We start from the raw sequence: 22,549 nt of genomic DNA on the forward strand, positions 1-22,549 counted from the left end.
CCTCTTCCCAGCTTTCGTGCTCTCTAACACACACACCCACATTCAATTAAAAAATTCTGTTCAGAATAAAACGTTTGTAATCTTCCAATCTTATCTGATTCTTCACTTTATTTTTTAATTTGTTTGATGTTTGTTTATTTTTGAGAGAGAGACAGAGTGCAGGCAGGGGAGGGAGAGGGAGACACAAAATCTAAAGCAGACTCCAGGCTCTGAGCTAGCTGTCAGCGCAGAGCCTGATACGGGGCTCAAACCCATGAACCATGAGATCATGACGTGAGCAGAAGTTGGATGCTTAACCGACTGAGCCTCCCAGGCGCCCCATGATTCTTCACTCTATAAAGGAGAAAGCAGCCCTGGAGAGATAACTAACTGAAGTCTCAGAGAGGGCAACACCAGGACTTGGCTAGGGAGAGACTGCTCACCGGCCATTCTCCACTTCTTCCTGTTATTAACAGAACCATCCTGAGCTACGGCAGGACTCATGACTGTCCATCTAGAGACTCCATTTCCCAGCGTCCTTTGCAGATAGCTGGAACCACGTGACTAAGCTCTCACCAATGGAATGGGAACAAGAGTAATGCTCCATTTCTTACAGAGAAGACGCTGTCCCCCCAACTCCCTTGGGGTTGAAACATAAGATATGTAGTTGGCAAGCCAGCTCCTAATGTATGAATAAGAAACACATCTCAGGATGAGCCAAGCAGCAAGAGAAAAAGAGCCTGAGTCTCTGGATGGCTTTGTGAAGCAGAACTACCTCCTTGCCTTGCACCTCCTTTTCTTGGAGGAATATTTACAAGACAGAAATAAATTAGACTTTTTCAAGCCTCTGCATTTTTATGTCTTTTTGTTACAATAGCTGCATTATTTATCTTTTGCAAAATAGCACATTACCCCACCCCACCCCCCACCCAACCTCAGTGGCTTAAAACAACAAACATTTGTTGTCTCATAGTTTCTGCTGGTCAGGAATTCAGGAGCAGCTTAAATGTGTGGTGTTTCCCAGGGTTTCTCCTGCGGCTTGCGGCCAGAGCGCGTTGGCAAAGGCTGCAGTCACTTGACGGTTGACTAAAGCAAAAATTCCTCCTTCCAAGCTCCTTCCCAGAGCGCCATTCCTTACCACATGGCTTCTGCATTGGTGAATGGCTTTGGTTTGTTTGTTTGAGTTTATTTATTTTGATAAAGAGAGCGTGGGGTGGGGAGCAAAGAGAGAATCCCAAGCAGGCTCTGCACTGTTAGTGCCTGCTGCGGGGCTCAAACTCACAAACTGTGAGATCGTGACCGAGGCTGAAATCAGACACTTAACTGACTGAGCCACCCAGGTGCCCTCAGTGTCTTTGGTGGAAACTGCAGCACACCTTTCCGACTCACCTCTGCTTCATTCTACTCGTCCACAAGCCCAGCATGATCTCAGGAGAGTGGTAAACTTGGCTCCACCTCTACCGGGGAGGAGCATTCAAGACTTCATGGACGTACTTTCAAAACCACCACCATGACCCAGCATGCATGGTAATTAATACACTAGATGTACTGGCTGTTTGGTCCGATGCTGCTTCTGAGCCACGCTACTTCATGATGTAGTTTGGAGGTAATAAGAATGAGCATTTCCTGGGGGCTTATTTTGTTCCTGTCATTTGGCAAACATTTATCAAACGCTGTTCCTCACTTGAGCCTCTATGGTAGATTCTACTACAAGCCCTCATTTTCCAGGTGAGGAACTGAGGTTTGGCATAGTTAACATCTGCTAGATTCCAGAGCCTCCACTCTTAACCACTCTTAATCCACTCTTGCCACTGTACTAGTGTTGAGCAATGATCGTGTTTTGTGGAGAGAGAGACGGAGTTTGGTTGGAAGCCCCCTCATCAACACTTCAGAGTTCCGTGACTTTTGCTAAGACCTGACCTTCCTTGGCTTCCATTTTTCCTACTGGAAAGTAGAAAACTTTCCTGGAGGTGTTGGTGAGGAATAAATGAAAATATGAGAAGCACTGACTTGGGATGCAGTGGGTGGGCAATCAAAGGTGTTACTCTCTACCACTCTACTTTATTATCCAATTTCCAGTCTGATGCATGAGATGGTTCAGCTGCGGCCCTGAGTACTGGCTTCATTCTGGAATCCAAAGACATAGCAGGACTACATATAATTTCTGGAAAATACAGAACCCTAAACCCCATAGCTTCTGCTTCCTTCCAGCCTCCTTGGTTACTTAAGAAGAGCCTAAGGGGACATGTATGATAGGCTTAAGAATCAAACCCTACCATCATAGGGGAACTGACCCAGCCTGTATAGACAGAAAGGAAGATCTGCCTCTTCAGTCATACCAATGACTCTCTCTCCTACTGGATTTCCCACGTAGGTGGGGAGCTGAGGAGCAGGGAGGGGAGATGGCTGCCCTGCTTTCCTGGGGAACCAGGGAAATTATGAACTCATTTCATTAAGAGTTGCACCAATTCCTGGGGCACCTGGGTGACTCAGTTGGTTAAGCGACCGACTCTTGATTTCGGCTCAAGTCATGATCTTACAGTTCCTGAGTTCAAGCCCCTGTGTCGGCCTCTGCACTGACAGCACGGAGTCTGCTTGGGATCTCCGTCTCCCTCTCTGTCTCTGACCTCCCCCTGCTCACGCTCTCTTCCTCTCTCTTAAAAGTAAGTAAGTAAAGATTAAAAAAAAAAAGTTCCATCAATCCCTGAAAAGCATTCGGGTACTGAGGCCTCCAGGGCATCCATCTGGACAGAGGAAGGCCAGATCTTTCGAGAATAAAACAAGTAAAAGATCTTATTTGCCCACATATACAATGAGCAACTCCAAACCCCTTCAAAGAATTGCGTGTTCCTCTCTTGCAAACTTCTTTTAAGGAATAAAAGTTTGAGGAGGGCCATCTGGGTGGTTCAGTTGGTTAAGCATCTCAAGTTCTGCTTCGGTCATGATTTCACAGTTCGTGGGGTAGAGCTCTGCATCAGGCTCTGTGCTGACAGCTTGGAGCCTGGAGCCTGCTTTGGATTCTGTGTCTCCCTCCCTTTCTGCCCTTCTCTCTCTCTCTCAACAATAAATAAATGTCAAAAAAAATTAAAGAAATTAAAGTTTGGGGAAATGTAGGGTGTCTGGGTGGCTCGGTCAGTTGACCAACTCCATTTTCACTCGAGTCATAATCTCACAGTTGTGAGATGGAGCCCTGCCTGGAGCCCTGATTCAGGCTCCAAGTTGGGAATGGAGCCTGCTTAGGGTTCTGTCTCCTCCCATTTTCTCTCAATTAAAAAAAAATGTTTGGGGGAAATGTGATAATTTGTCTAATTTTGAAGTATGATATGTTCAGTTGGGCTTAACTATCACTTTTTAAATGTATGTATGTTTGTTTGTTCATTTATTTATTTTGACAGGGAGAGAGAGAATCTCAAGCAGGCTTCATGCGGTCAGCGCAGACTGTAACACAGGACTCGATCTCATGAACTGAGAGATCATGACCTGAGCCGAAATCGAGAGTCAGGTGCCCAACCCACTGAGCCACCCAGGCACCCCAGTGATCACTTTTTACTTATCCACATGGTTAGTGCTCTCTTCCATACCTTAGGGCTGGATTGTGAGGACCATTGAAGAGAGGCTCCCTTACTGAAGGTGAAATGGGACCATCAAGTTTTCTGGCCCCATGCTCCTCCACAAAATTAGCTGTTTCTCCCCAAAGTGACTCTCTAGTGCTTGCAAGGCCTTAAAATGAGGGGGCCCATGGGGTATCTAAAAGGATGCTGGGATGGGGAGGTGGGGATAAAGAGAATCTCTGACTCCTTAAAAGTTTTCCTGGAGGCTTAGTATTACCTTTCCCTCTTTCCACGGAAGATTTAGAAACCTGATTCTACTTCAGACTTCACAAGTAACTTTGAATATATAATACATCATCTTCATTACTGTTTCAGTGTCCTCCTCATAAAATAACCAGATAAATCTTCCTGATCCCCAGGAGTCTGAATCCTCTGGATTACCTAAATTGTATTGATGGTGATGTGGGAAATCAGCTTGTCTTTGGTAAGACCTTCAGTCTCGAAAATGCTGAGAGACTGAACTAATCCTTTCAGGGATGTGTAAGACCAAAGCCTTTCAACCTGTATGTACCTCCCAATCTAAACCATCATCTGAGGCACAGCCCTCCTGGCCATCCCCAGGAGGGATGAGGGTGAGATACTAGGAAGGGATCCTTTGGGCTTCCCAAATTAGAGTCTTTTAGTGCCTCAGGAGACCTTATCGAATGCTTAAAATATCAGGCTTAACACATAAATTGTTGTAGAACATTCTGTCTGATGACTGTAATCATGGTCCTTGTAGGTGTGACCTGAGAGGGTCACTGCCCTGATTGACCAGCTCCATCCCCATGAGAAGTTGTGCTGTTCCCACCCTCAAAATATCTTCCCACTTTGGGGCTATTTAGTTTAAGAAGGGTGGGGAGAGGAAGCATTCCTCGCTTCTTACCAATTTCTCCTTCAAACTGGAAAATCTGTGCCCTAGAAGCAACAGCACCTAGCAGGAACTTAATACAATCAGGCTCACCTATCAACACCTTCCCTTAAGCCAATGTATAGAAAGAACTATTGCATAACAACTATACACATTTTTAAATCCTCAACACTGCCTGGAACATAGCTTAAATTGTATGGTTATTTATACACATGCGCACACATACATCTGTTCCAAAAGTACTTATTGAACCAGACGCCGGCCCCTCAAAAGTGGTTGTGCCCTTGAAAAAATCTCTTACAAGGAGGGCTCGAGAAGTTCTCGTATTTAGGAAAATAGGAATTATCCTGATAATCCCATAACAGACTACATTTTACATGAGGTGTTGAAAGAGAAGTAGAGAGGGGCAATGACAAGGGTGAGCCATGGAAGAGGTGTGTTTTGAGCTGAATTTTACAAAACTCAGGCCCAGAAAGAAAAAGGGCATTCAAACATCAGTGATGCCGTGTACAAAATCGCAGGCAAGAAAGAATGTCCCGTATTTCAAGGACAACAGCAAAAGCTTTGTGTCTGATGAAAAGCACGTGTGCAAGAAGAGTGTATTTGGCATTAGGAAGGCCGGACAATGTGAATGCCACACTCCGCAATTTGACTTTATCCAGGAAGTAAGAGGAACCAATAAAGGTTATCAAGCAAGAGAAGTAAATGATCAGATTTGTGTTTTAGGAAGATAACTCTGGGCCCAGCAGAAAGGACAGACTTGAGAGTGAGATCCAAGTGTTATTTCTTTCAGCATAATTGCTTGAGAATTTGGCCGTGGAGGGATGGGGGAAGGTGGAGACAAAGCATTCTGAATCAGAATCTCTGGGCTCCAGGCCTGGGAATCTTCATATGTGTAACATCTCTAACATAAATAATTCCTGTGGGCTCTAAAGTCTGAGGCAGAGACTAGAGTCAAAGAGGCCAGTTAGGAAGCTTTTGCAATTGCCCAATTAAGAGATGAAATGAGTTGGATCTGTACACGACTCCAATCCCCCAGACCAGCTCTTAAAGGAAAACAATTGTTATAAGACAATTACGTAATTAAGTGCTAAACTGTTGCACACTGCTATGTGATCTCGACCAAGTTATTTAATACCTTAACCATCATGCTTTTAAATGACAAAGCACTCATATGCATAATCTTATTTGAGTGTCACAATTCCCAAGCGTTAGGGAAAGTGTTTATCACCTTCAATTAACAGATTACGCTTAATTGGAAGATGAGATTGAGTCATTCTTACTTGTTTGCTAGCTTGTTTACTGTCTGTCTTCTCGGGCACTAAGAATCGCAGGAGACTAGAATCCTGCTGTCGCCAGCGACCCAGATGGGTCTCCGGTGTAACAGTGCTGGGCACAAAGTAGGTTCATGGTGAACACATTCTGTATAAATGAAAGACAGAAAGATACACAAGACAGAAACAAGCGATGCAATGTCAGATAAAAAGAAATTATTTTGGACGGGGAATTAAGACATTCAGTCTTTCTTCCAACTATTTATTCAACACCTAGGTGGTGATAGATGCTGAAGAGACTTGCCCTGAAAATGCTGCCCATGTGGATTTCTGTGTTTGATTCTGCTACTCGGGAGCGTGGAGGCCTTGACACATCTACCTTAAGCTTAACCTTCGGGCTTTTAGTTCCTAAGGTTTGTAAAACGAGGCGCTGGCCAAACATGAGAAGACAACCTGAGCTCCTTCCAGATCTCAGTTCTGTAATTCATCTGCTTTACCCTCTTATTTCAGTTCCCTCTTTTGCCGTGAGCGAAGGAACGTGCTGCTAGCCACCACCCAGGACCAGAGTCCTGGGCGTCCGAGCAGAAATGCAACCCCTCCCTTAGAACTGGCTTCTCAAAGAGCTATAGAAATGCTAAACAGTAACAGCTCTGGAGGCGGAAAACAATGTGGCACTAATTGTTCGCTTTCCTCCAGGTCCGGGCGGCGGAGGCCGGCCCCCGCCCGCGCCGAGCCTCGCACCGCGCAGCTCGCTTCTCTTTAGAGTGAAGTTTCCCGAGCCCTGGGAAGGCGGAGGGGGAGGCGCGCGCTGGGCGAAGATGCTCGCCCCTCGCAGGGGGGCGGGCCTGCAAATAATACCGGAGTCCCGCAAGAAGGCTCTCATTGGCCGGAGGGCGGCTGACGGGAGGAGGGCGGAGGGTGCAGGGGGGAGGGAAAGGGNGAAGCTTTTCCCTCGTCTGCGAGCCGGGCGCCCACGCCCTGTTCTGTAGCGCCCTGCGTCTCCCCCAGCCCGGGGACCCTTCCTGCATCTCCTCGGTGGTGCGCTCATCCTGGGGACTTTGTTTCCCCCCTTTCCCTCTTTGNCCCGAAAGCCGGTGCGCCCACCCCGTGTGCCCTACCCGGCGCCTGCGTTCGTTCGTCGGAGGAAGCCAGCCGAGAGTTTATTGATGCACCCATTCCAGTGGTGTAACGGTGAGTCCCCGGGGCGCGAGGGCGAGCGGACGCGGGGCTGGCCGCAGACTCGGAGAGGCGCGAGTCTTAAGATCAGATAGAGAGGGCTCTTTCTTCCTCTTGAGTTAAGTTTGTCATGAAATGGGACGGGCGAGGAGGCGTCCTGGCGCCCAACGAGGCTCTGCACAGGGCAGAATTTGAAAAAAAAAAAAAAATCAGGTTTAACTCCAGGGCCGGGAACGTCTCTGAACGTGCGGGGGGGAGGGGGCGTGGGAGCCGAGGGGTTCGCGGCCTTTGTGTGGCGGCTTCGCTCTCCTACCCCCTTCCCTTGCCTTTGTGCGCTCAAACTCTGGTCTTTGTTATGGTTGTCGGAGGAGAATCAAATCCGCGCCCGGGTTGGGATCTCCTAGAGGGAGCTCAAGTTCCCGGCCTGGAACTTTGCAGGCTATTTTAAATATGTATACAATGCAGCGTGCGGGACGGGGCGCGGGGGCGGCTTCCTCTGTGCCTTTGTTGGCTCCTCACTGGCTGCTCTGGGGCTTTGTGCTTGCGGAGGATGCCGGATCAGAGAGCGTGTCTTTATCGGTGCGATAAAGCCTTGCAGACGTCTCAGCGCCCGGATACCTTTGGGTGCAGAGCCAGGCTAGCAGGAGTCGTGCTCGCTGGCCCCAAGGCCACACTGTGGTACTAGCTTCCGAACTGCGGTTGGTGGCCGCCCCTCCTTACCCAAGTCACTCCGCCACCCGCCCTGGCCTGGAGTGATGCTAAATTCATCTCACCTGAGGCTTGTTTGTTGGTTTTTGGCATTTGAGGTGGTACAGGTAGGGCTTGGTTCTGACTCCTCACCCAAGCCATCTTACAGGAGGGTCTTTCTGAGCCACTCAGTTAAAATGGATTGGTATTGGATACTAATACGTCCCAGTAGTTTTGGTGTTTTGACCGCGTCTTCCCGAGGCTTGGAGTTTCTGGAGAAGGCGGGGGTGAAGGCAGGGAGCCTTATCTCTGAGTATGGTAGGCTGGCTAGTTACAAAGAAAAAAAAAATCCATTCTTGAGAGCAGACCCCTGCCAGATCTTGGATTAATTATTTCAAGCGGCTTTTGTTTTAAGGCAGGGTTTGGACAGCATGTGTGTGTATGAACGTCCCCCATCCCCCTCTTCCTCTTGCTAGTAGGATCTAATTTCCTGAAAATGAACCAAGCTGTGTGTGATAGGCGGGCATTGAGGGACAGGGGTGGAGGATGGGGGGTAAGGAAGGACGGTGCATCCCAGCATCTGGGAAAGATTCCCGTTGGCTGGGAGGGGGAAGCATTTCCCAGACCCACCGGTCTTTCTTGGCCAGCCTTCTGTTGACGTCATTCCAGCTCCCAGCCTGCACACCATTGAGATGAGACATTCTGATGTCAAGGCTTTCATAGGTCAGCTGAGACAATGGAACAGAGACTTGAGAAGAACCAAGGTGGCTGGCACTTTATTCTGGCGCTCCTCTTTCATATGGGGTTTTTAGACCAGCGGAGGACTTGCCCCTTTTTCTTTTCACTTCTTTAAAGTGACTGATAGATCCTGTGTTTTGACTTAAATGAGGAAGCAATCTCTTCCCCCACCCCCTTTGTGGAAAAATCTCTGAAGGCTCTCTTTTCTGGGGTTGATGTTCTGCCCTTATAAGTGTTAGAGGAAAAACGATTCGTACTACAGGTTTTAGCCAATATATATTTTTTACCATTTGTTTTTCATTGTAATATAAGCAAATGTACCATCTCCTTCTGGCTATGAAGCTCTTCTCACCTATACTCTTTCTCACATAAAGTTCCAAGCTCACTGACTCCATCCTGGAACCCCAGGGGAAGTGCCTATCAGGAGAGGTAAGATGGTCAAGGTAAACTGATCAGAGGACCACCTGAGGCCAGAGTGCATATACATGCCCTCTACGGTAGCCACCGCTGTACAATTTCCCAGGACAGGAAACCAAGTGGGGTTCTCTGGGACCCTAAAAATAACCAGGATTCTTCTCCTGAAAGGTGCATGGAGAGCCAACACAGATCGGAGGTTAGACCTTCTTAGAGCGTCAATTGTTAGTGAAGTAGGGAGCCCAGAAGCAAGGGCTTCCTGTTGAGCATAATAAGGGTAGGAGCTAATTATTTAATCTTTTCAACAAAGTCTTTCAGGACAAGAACTACTTCTACTTTTTGTTTTCCCACAATGTCTAGGTCAGTGCATAAATCAGCCCTCGATTAATACTTGTTGGTTGGCTGGCCATTCATTAGCTGAGGGCAGTTTCTGGGCAACTTTCCCAAATATCACTCTCCTTACTTTGAAATGGGAGTTTTTGCCAAGGGTACCAGGTTGTCTTGAAAAATCAGGAGCTATTTATCGGTTAACTAGCTCATTGAAAGCAAGCCAAACACGAGGCTAGGCACTGTCCAACTCGCTGTTCTCAGACCCAATTCAGGAGTATTCGAGGTTGCTTGGACTCTTCCATTTCTGATTCCAGGATTCTAGTTGCATCTCTGCTGTGGTGCCTCCCTTTGTTTATTTGGCGAAAGCCTTTGTGTTCTCTTCGTCCCTACCCTGTAAAATCATCCCATGATTTTTCACTTTTTTTTTTAAATTTTACGTGTCTATCACGGTACTTGTCATATAATCAATGTTTGAGTTAAGTTGATGTTTGGAACATTGGGGCAACGTAAGACAACTACTAAATCCTCAAGAGCCAGAATGCATGGTAGAGGCTGTGAGGTCTATAGAATTCAGGGAAGAGAGGGGTCATTGGAATAGCAAGAGGACCAGGCTTGGTGGGCTTCCAGAAGGGAGAGGGAATTTCAGGCAGGGAAAGTTGCATGAACAAAGGTATGGAGGAAGGTGAGAACAGGTTGGACAAGAAATAGGAGACTGGTTCATTTTTGGGTGATGCTGGAAGGCTATGAACGGTGGAGGTTGAGGAGACCCAGTGCGTGCATGTTTAGGAAGACTTGAAACCAGTCATGAGCCTGGGAAATGCATGATGGAAACTACGTGGAAGGAGATGTCACACACATGGGCTCAAGCAGAGGAAGGACTTGACATCAATGAGGTGTCTGGGATGGGGACTTGGAAGAGAACTGGGCCCAGCATCTGAAAGGGGATTTGAAGGGAGGCTCATTATATGGTCACTAGATTGATCTAGGGGATGACTGAGGCATGAGATGTAGGATGTCAAAATTGACTTCCGGTCCTTTCAGCTAGTCTTCTGCTGAGTTGTAGCATTGGTCATTTTAATCTAGACTCCTCAAGGATATTAATGGGTTCTGGCTCCTAACCAAGATGTCAGGCAAGTACTTAAAACCCATGTTGAAGACTTGCGTACAGAGGTCTTTGGAAACAAGCCTTAGCTGTTTGACGTTAGACAATTTATTTAATGATTGAGTCTTTTTTTTTCCTGGTGAAGGGGTAAGTCAGTTTCCTAGTGACATTACAAAGATTAAATCGGTAGCATGAGAATGTGCTTGGGATATTGCAAGATTTTAGTTTTCTTGTCTCCTCACTTTCTGAAATCTAAGAATTTTATGCCTGCCTTTTAGATCACAGTAACACTTCCCAGCTTATTGTTTCTATCCTATATATTTTTTCTTCCCGTTAAACAGTACAGAACATTTACTAATTCTCAGAATGAGTAACTCCCAAAATAGAGAGCGGCTCCAGGACTGGTTAATCCAGCCATTTAACGGACCTAATCTTTTCTTTTCTTTCCCTCTTTCTTCCGCCACCCTCAGCCATTGGCTTCATATTGAACTGCTTTCCTTCCAGCTCTTTCTTGGCTGCCATCATTCCAGTCTTTCCTCCTCCAGCAGAACTTGTCTTTGTTTCCTTGGCCCAAACCTTGTCACAGACTTACCTCAACACCAAACTCTGGCAAGAGGCAGCGATGATCGGTTGGCCAATCGGATTTACCCTCTCAGTCCTGTGAGGCGAAGCATCTGGTGGCTGGTCAGTGCTTCTAGTGCTGCAGGCCTCGGAATCTGATGAGGACCTTGATCTTGATAACATGTAGATTCTGGTTCATTCTGTTGGGAGGGGGGAGATTTTGCATTTCTAACAAGCTCCATGGGATGTCAGTGCCACTATGGAACGGTACATCAAGGCTTTGAGGAGAAAGGGGGAGGGTGCAACGTAAGCTACACCCGCCCCCCCATCACTTTCTGGAACACTGGCCCAGCCTCAGGGTGAACAGTTTCTATTCTGGTCCTGGTGCAGCCTGTCTCCTGGAGCCTGTGGCTTAATAAAGACGAATGACCTTTGTAACTGCACCTTGGCAATCTACAAAGCCCACTTCTTACACCAGTTTTCATCCTCTGTATTTTGCTTGTTTTTAAAAGACAAAGTGAAGCTTAGATAGGTATGTTCTTAAAGGTCACATCTCTAGGGATGTTGGAACCCAAGTACCCATTTTCTCACCTACGGCTCCTCATTTTGCTACTGCACTCAAGAAGCTTCTACCTGACGGAATCAAGTTTTCCATTTCCTGAATCCTTGATCCCCTAGGTGGGATGCAGTTTTAAGGACTATGGTATCCCATTTCAGGGATCGCTGATTCACCCAAGGTCACAGAGCTAGTCAGTGTGAGAGCTAGGTTCTAAACTTATGCCTCAGCATCAGAGACGTTTGGGAGCCCAGAGCCTGCCATTTCTCTCTCCATCCTGGCCGACCGAGTACCATCAGCCCCAGTGGTAAATTTCCAACTATAACATTTTCCCTCCCCGTTTCTTTGCAGGGTGTTTTTGTGGCCTGGGACTGGTTAGTACCAACAAGTCCTGCTCCATGCCACCCATCAGTTTCCAGGACCTTCCCCTCAATATCTACATGGTCATCTTCGGCACAGGCATCTTTGTCTTCATGCTCAGCCTCATCTTCTGCTGCTATTTTATCAGGTGGGTGGCACCCTGGGTGACCTGGGGCACGGAGTCCAGGAGGAGGAGGCTGGGGGTAGGGTGGGCCAAGCGAGAAACCCACAGCAGAATCCCTAACTTCCCACTGGGGTCCCTGCTTTGAGGACCGGGCTCAGCCTGCCCTTCACTGGGCCCCTGAGGCCCGGTGTTTCTATTTTCATCAGCTTCTCGGGTTGTTCCAGAGCATGTAAGGTCACCAACAGTTGGGCTGCGTCGCCCCTCTTGGCCAGTTATTCTAGGGTGGCCTAGAATTACTGTTTGACGGAGTAATCCTGCTGGTCATCCCTTAACGGTGTCTCCACTCCGCACGCACAGCCTCTGGGTGGCCAGGGATAGGTGGGCATTGGTTACACCTACGGCATGTTCCTCTTCCCTCCTGGGAAATCCTGCTGTCAGCCCTCCAGATGCTAATATTAGCAGGCTGATGTCTGGAGAGCTGCTTGGTCGGCCTCGTAAGCTCTTATTTTTATAGTGGAAAAAAACCCCTAAAAACTCCCCTTAATTCTTCCTGCGCAGAGGTCCAGGGGAGGACTTGAGGTTGGCAGGGCTAGCCAGGCTCCAGGAACTGTCCTTTCACCCCCTGTTGAAAGACATGGGGATTGGTGGCTGCTTTTCTACCAAAAATCTAGGGCACGACTGGCATTTAGAGTGGAAACTAAAGTAGTGTTTTTGACAAGGGCATGCGGTTGGGACTACCAGTGCCTCACTGCATGGGACTGTTGGGCACACTGGGAAGCGTTGGGCATCCATGAACATGACGGTGTCTTTAGGGCTATCAAGATTACCCCCCCCACCCCCCACCACACACACACCTTGTGGTGGGTAGCCAGCAGCTGGAGTCTTAAGTCATTTAAATCAAAAGGAGGGAGAAAGGAGTTCCGGCTCCCTGCTGAAATGTCTCCGTGAATCTGAATGCTTTGCCCAGAAAGGGGGTTGGGGGAAAGGCAGACACTCAGTCTCTACTCCTAAGGCTAGAAGAGCTTCCTCTAAAAAAGGGGAAGGGCCCTCCGTGCCCCCCAGTCACCTACTTTAGGCCTCTTCTTCTTGGAACTCTGAAAAGTTCCTGGGGGGGAGAGGGGTCAGCGGCTGGAGTTTTCCACTTAAAAGTTGATGCAGAGACGACAGTGGTTTATTTTCCCTCTTGTACACCGGAGCCTGAAATTTGCAAAAGTGGGGATGAGGGCAGTTTTTTAGTATCTCTCTACCCCTTCCCCTTTCCCAAGCCTGTGTTTTCTTCCTCAAACTTTCTGCCTTCCTGACCACCAGCCGCCCCCCTCTCCCCATACCAAGCAATTCAGGCAGTTCCCCAGGGACAAAAGACGGAGTCATACCAAATACCAAAGGTTCATGTATGATGCTGGGGGAGGAGTCCACAAAAACAGCATGCTCACACACACACACACACTGCAAAGGCAGTCAAGTGAAGAAAAATCTAGAAAATCACTCTGGGCCAGGATGTGGGTGACCAGGGTTCATTTCCTAGTTCTGTCATTAATAGGTGTGACCTTGGGTTTTAGCTCCTCTTTACCAAGTGATAAAGGGTGTGGGCCTTCTTTGGGCCACACTGTGGTTGGCATTTTGTGAAACACCCCTCCAGTTTATGTGTTAGCCCACCTTGTAAATGAGGAAATTCATGCTCAGGCAGTTAAGAATTTGCCCAAGGTCTTCTATCGAGGAAGATGCAAGATGGGCTAGCCTGGCGGTTGTTAGAGTCTTCCACATCCCATATCTGACCAGCCTTTTCCGTTGGATTCTTGTTCCTTGAATGGAAGGAAGAGAAACAGCTGGGGCATCCCTCAGCACCCCTTGACGGCCGGAGACTGGGGTCCTGCAGGATGGGCCAGGGAGCTAGGTAGGGCTGGTTTATTTTTGTCTGCCTGGAGTAGAACAGCCGTAACCACATGATACTAAGAGCTTTCCTGACTGCGGGCCGCTTGGCGCCACCTGTCCCTTCCGCGGCAATCTGCCCCTTCCGTCACCCGCACCTTCTGTCCTGAAGCCTGCCCAGAGCCAGCTGACCCTGGACTTTTCATGGTTCCAGAGGCTCGCTGCTGTGTGGCAGCCTGTGGGTGGCTATATATAGAAAGACACACAGGCACAGAGGCCACTTCCTCTCCCCACTTCTCAGTTTCCTCCGTAGCCAAAATAGGCCCATGACCCCTGCTCTCCACCTGGTGAGCTCATTGGCCAGCGCCACCCTCCTCTCCCCTGCTCCCCTCGCTCGCTAGTTCTTCCCCAGTCCCCAGGAGCTGACCTCTGCCCTACGCAGGATGGAAGGGCCGGCGAAGTACAAATAGGCAGGAAAGGAGCAATTATTTTCAGGACCTGGTGGCATTGTTTGCTGCAAAAGGGAAAAGCAGTGAGGGAGAGCCCGCTGGCAGTGGCTAGAAATGGTCTCATTGAAATTGGAGTATTTTTAGCAGCTTTGCTCACCCAGCAGCTGAGAGGGCCACCTGTCCAAAATTGCAGGCTCTACCTTCTCCACTGGGATGGCCCGGGGGCTCTGCTTTTCTGCTTTGTTTCCCTTGAGACCTTTTGGGGCCCTGCCTCATCACAGTGTATACCTTCCTGTTCCGGAAATCTACATGCAGGGCGAAGGGGGTAGGTCTGAAGCCTTTCCCTGTTCTGATAGTACTGGGCTCTGAGAGCCAGGCTACTGGAGGGTCCTTGGCTTCGACTGTTAAGTGGAGCCAGGCGAACGCAGGGGACAAGGGTGGGGCAGGGGCGCCCTGCGCATCCTAGTACACACCCTACGTGCTTAGAGAGGGCCACATCTCAGGGGAGGCAGTTGAGACCCGAGAGATATGTGGCGTCCTTTCATTCTCGCACTTAAAAAGCAGGCCCCTCACCACTTCCTTATTTACTCTCTGCATCCCTGCTACAGCACAGGCGTCTGCCTCAGAAGGCGGCTCTGAGCGCTTTGACCGTGAGAACACCGGCTTCCTTCCCCAGCTTAGTTCAGTGTCAGCAAGGGGACAGTTGTTCATTTAAGCCTTGGATGCATCCTTCTCTGCCCATCTTGTTTGGAAGTGGGCACAGAGATGCGTGCTTGTGAAAACCCTTTTCTGGACTGAGGAGATCTCTACAAAGTAAAGGATGGGACGGTGGGAGTCCTGGTTAGGCCTTCAGCCCAAGCCTCCAATGACCAGAGGCCCTCAAGGTGATGTGCTGCCCTGGGACTTAGCCCCATGGTGCAGGAGTCCACCTGGAGTTCTTTTTTAAGATTTTATGTTTTTTAATTTTGTTTATTTTGAGGAAGACAGAGAGAGCATGAGCAGGGGAGGGGCAGAGAGAGGGAAAGAGAGAATCCTAAGCAGGCTTCTCACTGTCAGCACAGAGCCTGAAGAGGGGCTTGAACTCACAAAACCATGAGATCATGACCTGAACCAAAACCAAGAGTCAGATGCTCAACTGAGCTACCCAGGTGCCCCTTAAGATTTTAAGTAATCTCTACATCCAACATGGGGCTCGAACTCCCAATCCTGAGATCAAGAGTCACAGGCTCTACCACTGAGCCAGCCAGACACCCCTGGACTGGCGTTCCTATGAGTCTCCAGGCACAGTCTGGCCCGGGCCCTGACTTGTGCTAGGAACAGTGGAGCTAGCTGGTAGCCAGATCCAGATCTGCCCCCGGACTGTGCTTGGGGCCTGGCTCTGCTGTGCCCCTCATTCCACATCTTCCCCTGTTCTATCCGGCTTCTCCGCAGTGCCCATGGGGTGGGCACCTTCTCTCCTTTTCGTTGAGGCTCCTGATCTGAGCTTCTCTTCCTCTAACTCATGTCAGCCTTCTTATTCTGCCAAAGGACAAATATTTGGGGCTTTGGAAGTCACCCCCAAATAACCCCCACTCTACTATGCAAAAGCAGCCACAGATCATATGTAATTTTTAATTATTTATTACATGCGCACATGCTCTCTGTCTCTCAAAAATATTAAAAAAAATTAAGAACAAACATCAGTCTTAGCTCATAGGCCCAATTAAACAAGTGGTCAGGTGGCTCTGGCCCTTAGTCTGACACACCTATTCCAACTTGATGGGTTTCTGAGGTTTCCTTCCAATAACCCAGCTCTGTGGCAGAAGTGCTCAGTGGAGAGAAAGCCCCATGTGGCTACCGAGTACAGGAGTGCACAGAGCCACCTGCTTAACTTGGATGGTTTCTCTCCCTGCAAATAAAGCGTCAGCAACAATGCATAATCATGATCCCAGCCGTTAACTATAGCCTTGTTGATGAAGAACTTGGTGCTTCCCAAGTGATCAGGTACCCTTCTCAGGACGATGGCGGGTGCCACCTGACCGATGAAACAGGCACGTTGTTCGAGAGCTCAGGCCCTGTATTCTGATCGACTGATTCAAATCCGCCTCTGGCTGCCAACAGGCTGTGAGGTTTGGGCAAGTTATGTAACCTCCTTGGACTTGATTTTCCTCATCTGTACAAAGGAAAACGTTCCTCGCCAAGTATGTGAATCTGTTAATACAGTGATGGGTGCATCACAAGTCCTCTGATAACTACTGCGTTATTGCCGTTGGGAACCACAAGGTGTGTTTTGGCTATTGAGAGCTAGGTTGCGTGAGGGCCACCAGCTGGAGACTCAAAAGAAGAAAACAAAGAGGGCATCATCTGTGTTTGCCTGGGTGCTGTGAAGGGGAGCGTGTGCTTTGGTTAAGAATATTAGCGTTCTCCCGGGTGGAAAATTCCCCAGGGTCAACAGAGACTTACTCATACTGCTACCCTGGCTTAATGGCAAAATCCCTTATAAGAATATCTGACTTCTTCCATGTACTCAGTAAGCAGATTGGTGATCGTTAGACCTGGGGGGTCTGAGGGGACTGACTTTCTGGGAAACAGCAGGGAGTATGAATGAATAATTCTGCCAGAATTCCTCCAGTCTATGGGACCTGACAAGTAAGTTTTGAGGCTGTTATGCCTGAGTAGAAGTCTGAGTCCATAATCCACTCTGGGTGACCTGCCCAGGTCCAAACCATACTCTGTGGCATCTGTGGGACAAGATACCCCTGGGGAAGAGCAGCCTCTCCACTCCCCCTTACCCCCCCCCCCAAACAGAAGAATGCCCACGCAGCCTGCCTGCCCCTCTTACAAAGGCGTGGTAACCTCCCTTTCTCCTTGCTTTCTCCTCTAGCAAACTCCGGAACCAGGCGCAGAGCGAACGATATGGCTATAAGGAGGTAAAGCGCTACATCTTTCTTTCTTTAAAAACATTTTTCAGTGTTTATTTTTGAGAGGTAGACAGGGTGTGTGGGGGAAGGGCAGAGAGAAAGGGAGACAGAATCCGAAGCAGGCTCCATGTTCTGAGCTGTCCGCACAGAGCCCAACGCAGGTCTTGAACCCACAGACAGTGAGACCATGATCTGAGATGAAGTCAGACACTTAACTGACAGAGCCACCCGGGCGCCCCAGAGCACTATATCTTTCTGTGAGCCTTCCTCCCTACCACCTGCCCTGCTGGAGGTGAGGAGAGAGGGCAGGCAGCAAGCAAGCTGAACCCCCTTGGCCTCCCCTCTGGCTCCATCTGAGGCTAACACTTCCTACTGTCCTCAAGCCTGGCCTAGCCCAGGCAGTGGCAAAGCCCTTCCCCTTCACCAGAGGGAGAGGGAGACACACCTGTGCAGGCCTGGGGACACTCTCCACTGGGTGCTAGCACCTGGCCCCTGTGCTTGGCTGCTTCTGACCCAGGCCTCCTCTCTTCTTTTCAGGTGGTGCTTAAAGGTGATGCCAAGAAGCTGCAACTGTATGGGGTGAGTGTACTGGGCCAGCAGGCAGGAGGTCCCTGGCTGGCAGGGCAAACAGCACCCTCTCCAGCTCTCAGCCTGGGCCTTTCAGGAACTTCTTTTAGTCCCCGCCTTCGTCTCTCCTTGGGCCAAATAAATGTGACTCATTCCAGTAGGTAATCAGTATATGGAATTCATTATGTCTGGAACCGGCGCAGGCAGAAAACATAACGGGATCGCAGGAGGGTTTGAATAAGTGATGACATGTGGCCCCAGAGAGGCTGCCATGCCTCATATTTTTTAAAGGGAGGACGGGCACACCAAGGCATGCCAGATTCCAGCTACCTTTCCCCGTGTCTAGGCCTCCTGTCTTGGTTTTTCACTAAAGAAGTTCCTTTTCACTCTTTTTTTTTTTTTTTAATGTTTTATTTATTTCTAGGAGAGAGAGAGAGACAGCATGAGCAGGGGAGGGTCAGAGAGAGAGGGAGTCACAGACTCTGAAACAGGCTCCAGGCTCTGAGCTGGCAGTCAGCACAGAGGCCGACGCGGGGCTCGAACCCACGAACCGCAAGATCATGACCTAAGTGAAAGTCGGACGCTTAACCGACTAAGCCACCCAGGCGCCCCTCCTTTTCACTCTTATACCTATATTGTATCCTGTGGATCTGATCAGCGTATCCATCCCTGCAGTTCTTGCCTGTTTCCGCTCCGGTGCCCTTCCCATCAATATAGCTACTCCTTGGGTCCCATCAACACAGACACTTTAGGAGTAAGCTGTTTCCTCTTCCTTCCCTACTTGCGCCCATTAGATCGTCTAACTTTCTCAAGACTCACATCCATAACTGCAGACCCCTGTGCCCAGGGTGTCCGAGGTTGTTGGGAGCTGGGCAGACCCACAGGCATTGCTTAGACACGAGACAACCTAGGAATGCCTCGTTTCATCCATCCCTCTTTGATGCGTGCTATCACATGTCAGCAAATCACATGTTTCCTGAGCCCTCCTTGAGCAGAAGAATTCAGCTGCGATTGAGGAGTTAGTCTAGAATGACAGAAAGCTGGAATTAAAGAATATTAACTGAACACTCTACTCCCATCTTTACCTTCTGTTATAGATACATGCCCCCGTGCAAGATGTAGCAGGCTAGAAAGGATTAAAAAATATTCTCCTAGAACACCTTTGGTCAATGGAAATTGCTGTGATGATAGAAATGTTCTATATCTGCACTGCCCAGTATGGGAGCCACGGCAGCCCCACTGTGGTTACCGAGCCTCTGAAATGTAGCCAGTGCAACTGAGGAACTAAACTTTTAATATCATCTTCCTTTGGTTGTGTGAACAGTCCAGTGTGGTTTATGGCTACCTTATGACTTATGTTTCCGTGGCCCATCCAGAAACTGGGCTAGAGCTTCGTTTTTGTGGATGGGGATGGGCTGACAGGCAAATGCGGCTCTTCCCCAGGCCCCTTTCTCACTGTCGCTTTTCCTCACAGCAGACCTGTGCAGTCTGTCTGGAAGACTTTAAGGGGAAGGACGAGCTAGGTGTGCTCCCATGCCAACATGCCTTTCACCGGAAGTGAGTATGCACTATGGGGGTTTCATGTCCAGGGATGCCTTTTGAAAGAAATAAGTAGGGAGCATCATTTAGAACCTGCAGTCCCTACCCCCTCCCATCTGCCCCCCTTGCCAGCAATACCCGACGTCCTGTCTGGACACCAGGCAAGCGGGAGGGGCTGGGCTGGGGCAAGGACTGAGATGTTCTTGTTGGGAGAAGCAGCTGGGCTCTCCGAATGAGAGAGAAATGGAACGGGTTGGATGCCTTAGGGAAAAACTGATCTTCTTCCACCTCCAGGTGTCTGGTGAAGTGGCTAGAGGTACGCTGTGTCTGCCCTATGTGTAACAAGCCCATCGCTGGGCCCTCAGAGGCCACTCAGAGCATTGGAATCCTACTGGACGAGCTGGTGTGAATGCTGCCTCTCCGCCAAGGCCTGCAGGAGACCTCTTGCTCATGGGTTCCTGGCCCCTCTGCACAGCTACAGTGAACCAGACTGTTGGGCAGTGACTGACGTGCTTATCCGAAGAAGCAGTAACGCAGGGCTGGTCTCCCACCATCAGGGTGAGGCCGGAGTTGCCCCGCCTTCCCACTTCCTGAAGCCTTCCTCCCTGCCACTCAGAACTGATGGTGTCACCCATCAAGACCACTGTATCCTGGTACTGGACTGCCTACCTGCCTGTCCCTGCTGGGGAAGCCGGGGAAGGCAATCCACCCCCATCTGGCCGAGAACTTGTGGAGCTCTCCCCTTGAGGAAATGGCTGCCCTGGCCTAGAAGAAGGGAGGAAACAGGCCTTGCCCCACCTGTAATGTCCCTCCCCTCTTCACTCCTTCCACAGGAAGGTGGGAAGGGGAGAAAGGAACTATCAGGAACCAAGTGCCTCCAGTGGAAGCAAGGGAGGCCCTGTAGGAAGTCAGGAAGAACAGGGACCCAGAGAAAGGAGTCAATGTTTACACGGGGTCTATGGAAGTAGAAGCGGGGCCCGTAGGCCTGCTGACTACAGGGTAATGGGGGTCAAATGCCTTCCCTCGGCCAGGATCTGAGGTGCTATCCATTCACTGTCTTCCTCAACTGATCTCAGAGCTTCCTATTCCGTTTAGGGGTTTGAGTGCCCCTCCAGAGGAAGGGCTGATTCTACACTCAAATGAATTCCCAGGGGCTTTTTCTAAAGGAGCAAAAGGGGCCTGGGGATGGGGGTGTCTGAAGGTTAAGGTGGCAACAGATGCCTTCTTCCCCCTTGTAAATAGTATTTTTATACTTCCTCCTCACCATCTCAGGCTTTGTACATGGAATCCCCTGAACGGCGGGGGTGGGGTTTCCTCTCTCCCCCTCCTGGAGTAGGTAAGCGTGGGAGAAAGGTGTGTATTTAAAGAAAATTAAATTTAATAACAAGTTTCTCTTTCTGCCTGTGGTTGTGGCCTGTGTCTCTTGGCCCTTCTCTGCCAGCAGAGGAAACCCAAGTTCTCTTCCCGTCTCTTCTCGCTTCCCCATACTCAGGTCACACATGCACAAAGGTTCCTAACTCTTAAAAAGGAAAACTGATGTCAGGTTATTACCCATACAGCATAGGGCTCACATCAGTGTACTTTAAGACCAGATTAAAGACCTAGAAATCAGATGAACGAGCCTGGGTTAGAGAAAGTTGATGTATGTCCTCCTGGTGTGTGATTGGATGCTGATTCCTAAGACTTGAACAGTGTCCTACATGTAATTCAAGCAATTGTGCTCTTAGCACAGCTAAAGATCAAAGTTGCTACCACAGAGGCTTGATCTCTTTCCCTTAAGCTTTCTCCTTGCCTACCTGCTGAGCATCATGGACTCCTGCTACCCCCGATACCACATCTAGAAGTGTTGGCATTAACAAACGTGTGCCCCTCTGTGCACGCAGATCTTGTACCCACACCCTCCAGCTTTGCTCTCACAGACTCAAGGGAGTGGGGAACCAATAATGGATATGCAAAATGGATTATGAGGGCCGGGAACAATGTTCTTGGCCATCATGCGCATGGAGCTGGTGGGCCATGGCCGCCCCTGGTCAGTGGAACGTGGCAGTGGCCAATGGTCGACCCACAGAGCAAGCCCTGGGTACTGTGCACAGTAGGAATATTTGTTGAGCAAAGTCTAATATCGCAGTGGGTCATGAATGTGCAAGAGCTACCTGTGGCCCCACAGAAGCTGGGCCTAAAGGGCAGATGTGACACTCTCCCCACCTGCAGTTGTGCCATGGAGGCTGTAAGGCACATGTGGTGCTCATGTTTGACCCAAGGTGCAGCTGCGGCACATGACCATCCTCATCAAGTTGTCACCACCTGTCCTTTGCCCAAGTACTTCCTCCACACTGAAGCATAGACTCCTGTTCCTTGCCCTGTCCCAACCCTATGATGTCTGGTCTTTTCCTTATCGCAAGGGCACCCACTCTTCTAGTACTATCTAGGACATTTTAGGAATAAAATGTATTTCCTAAGCAAAACAGACCCTCCCTCTAGCTCTTGCTATGGCCTTATGGTAGATGCAGGTCTGGGATGAGGGCGGAAAGGTGGTCTACAGGTTGACTTCAACATCTACATGCTCCTCCCTCGCCATCTGCCCTCCTCTTAGGGAAAATTTACCAGTGCTGGCATATTCTGATTAGAACGTTGGCACTAAAATGTGTTTACAAACTTGAATGGCATTGTCCTGAAGTCAAAATGACAGGGTAGAAATGCCTTGCAGCTGGGCAGGATGGTACTACAGTGCACAGTGGGGAAAACTCAGTATGTTCTTGCTGATCAGATAGGAAGGGCAGTAACCAATCACCAGTTAAACAGTCACAGGCTCCCTATTCACGGTCGTTAGTGAGGTCTTGTTCCTCAGCGCAGTGTTTCCAGAGTGCCTGCTCCCCTGGGCTAGACACTGCCACGTGCTGGAAGGCAAGACAGTCCTTGTGTAGGGAAAGGGTGTAAGCACGGTGTGTTTTGGGTGAGCAAGCTCGCCGGTGGGGGAGGGGACACCTGAGCTGAGTCTTGAGGGAGTATCCTGAACAAAAGCACTCCAGCGATTAACCAGCCTCATGGGTGTCAGAGATGCACACAAGTCAGGGTGAAGCTGGGGTGGGGAAAGGCTAGGGGAGAGACAGTCCCAGGTGGGACTGGAACCTGAGACTTGATAGAGTAAGAATCCCAAGTTCCTCGGATCAGGCTTTTAAAAGGTCAGAGCTCCATTTGGAAACTAAGCCAATGCTTTTCTTTGTGCACAAGATGTTCATGGGCAACTAAAGTGTACATAGCACTGCTCCCATTAGTGAAAAAGAATTTGGATCCTAAACCTGTTGCAAAGAGTAAAAAGGGACGCCTGGGTGGCTCAGTTGGTTGAGTATCCAACTATTGATTTCAGCTCAGGTCGTGATCTCATGGTCCTGGGACCAAGCCCCACATGGGGCTCTGCACTGGATGTGGAGCCTACTTGAGCTTGATTCTCTTGCCTTCTCCC

General features: G+C 49.3%; 1 protein-coding gene across 2 annotated transcripts; it reads left to right on the top strand.

The window, feature by feature from the left end:
• Nucleotides 1-6,803: 6,803 nt before the first annotated feature.
• RNF122 (ring finger protein 122) lies at nucleotides 6,804-20,484 on the top strand. 2 transcript variants are annotated; one of them, XM_077760702.1, is made up of 6 exons: nucleotides 6,804-6,905; nucleotides 11,630-11,786; nucleotides 16,944-16,989; nucleotides 17,518-17,559; nucleotides 19,022-19,104; nucleotides 19,381-20,484. In XM_077760702.1, the coding sequence occupies exons 1-6, from the start codon at nucleotides 6,881-6,883 to the stop codon at nucleotides 19,493-19,495; spliced, it is 468 nt and encodes a 155-aa protein (XP_077616828.1). In that variant the 5' UTR covers nucleotides 6,804-6,880; the 3' UTR covers nucleotides 19,496-20,484. The 2 variants fall into 2 exon arrangements, with proteins under 2 accessions (XP_077616828.1, XP_077616831.1); XM_077760705.1 differs by having other exon boundaries at nucleotides 19,025-19,104.
• Nucleotides 20,485-22,549: the final 2,065 nt, after the last annotated feature.

Source organism: Crocuta crocuta, unplaced genomic scaffold, assembly GCF_008692635.1.
Source record: "Crocuta crocuta isolate KB4526 unplaced genomic scaffold, BGI_CrCroc_1.0 scaffold546, whole genome shotgun sequence".
Taxonomy (NCBI): domain Eukaryota; kingdom Metazoa; phylum Chordata; class Mammalia; order Carnivora; family Hyaenidae; genus Crocuta; species Crocuta crocuta.

Bases quoted from the DNA above. Each gene is read 5' to 3' on its own strand.
- RNF122 (XM_077760702.1), top strand. From the start codon at position 6,881: ATGCACCCATTCCAGTGGTGTAACG. The intron at 6,906-11,629 runs GTGAGTCCCCGG...GTTTCTTTGCAG, and splicing joins CCCATTCCAGTGGTGTAACG to GGTGTTTTTGTGGCCTGGGA. The intron at 19,105-19,380 runs GTGAGTATGCAC...TTCCACCTCCAG, and splicing joins CAACATGCCTTTCACCGGAA to GTGTCTGGTGAAGTGGCTAG.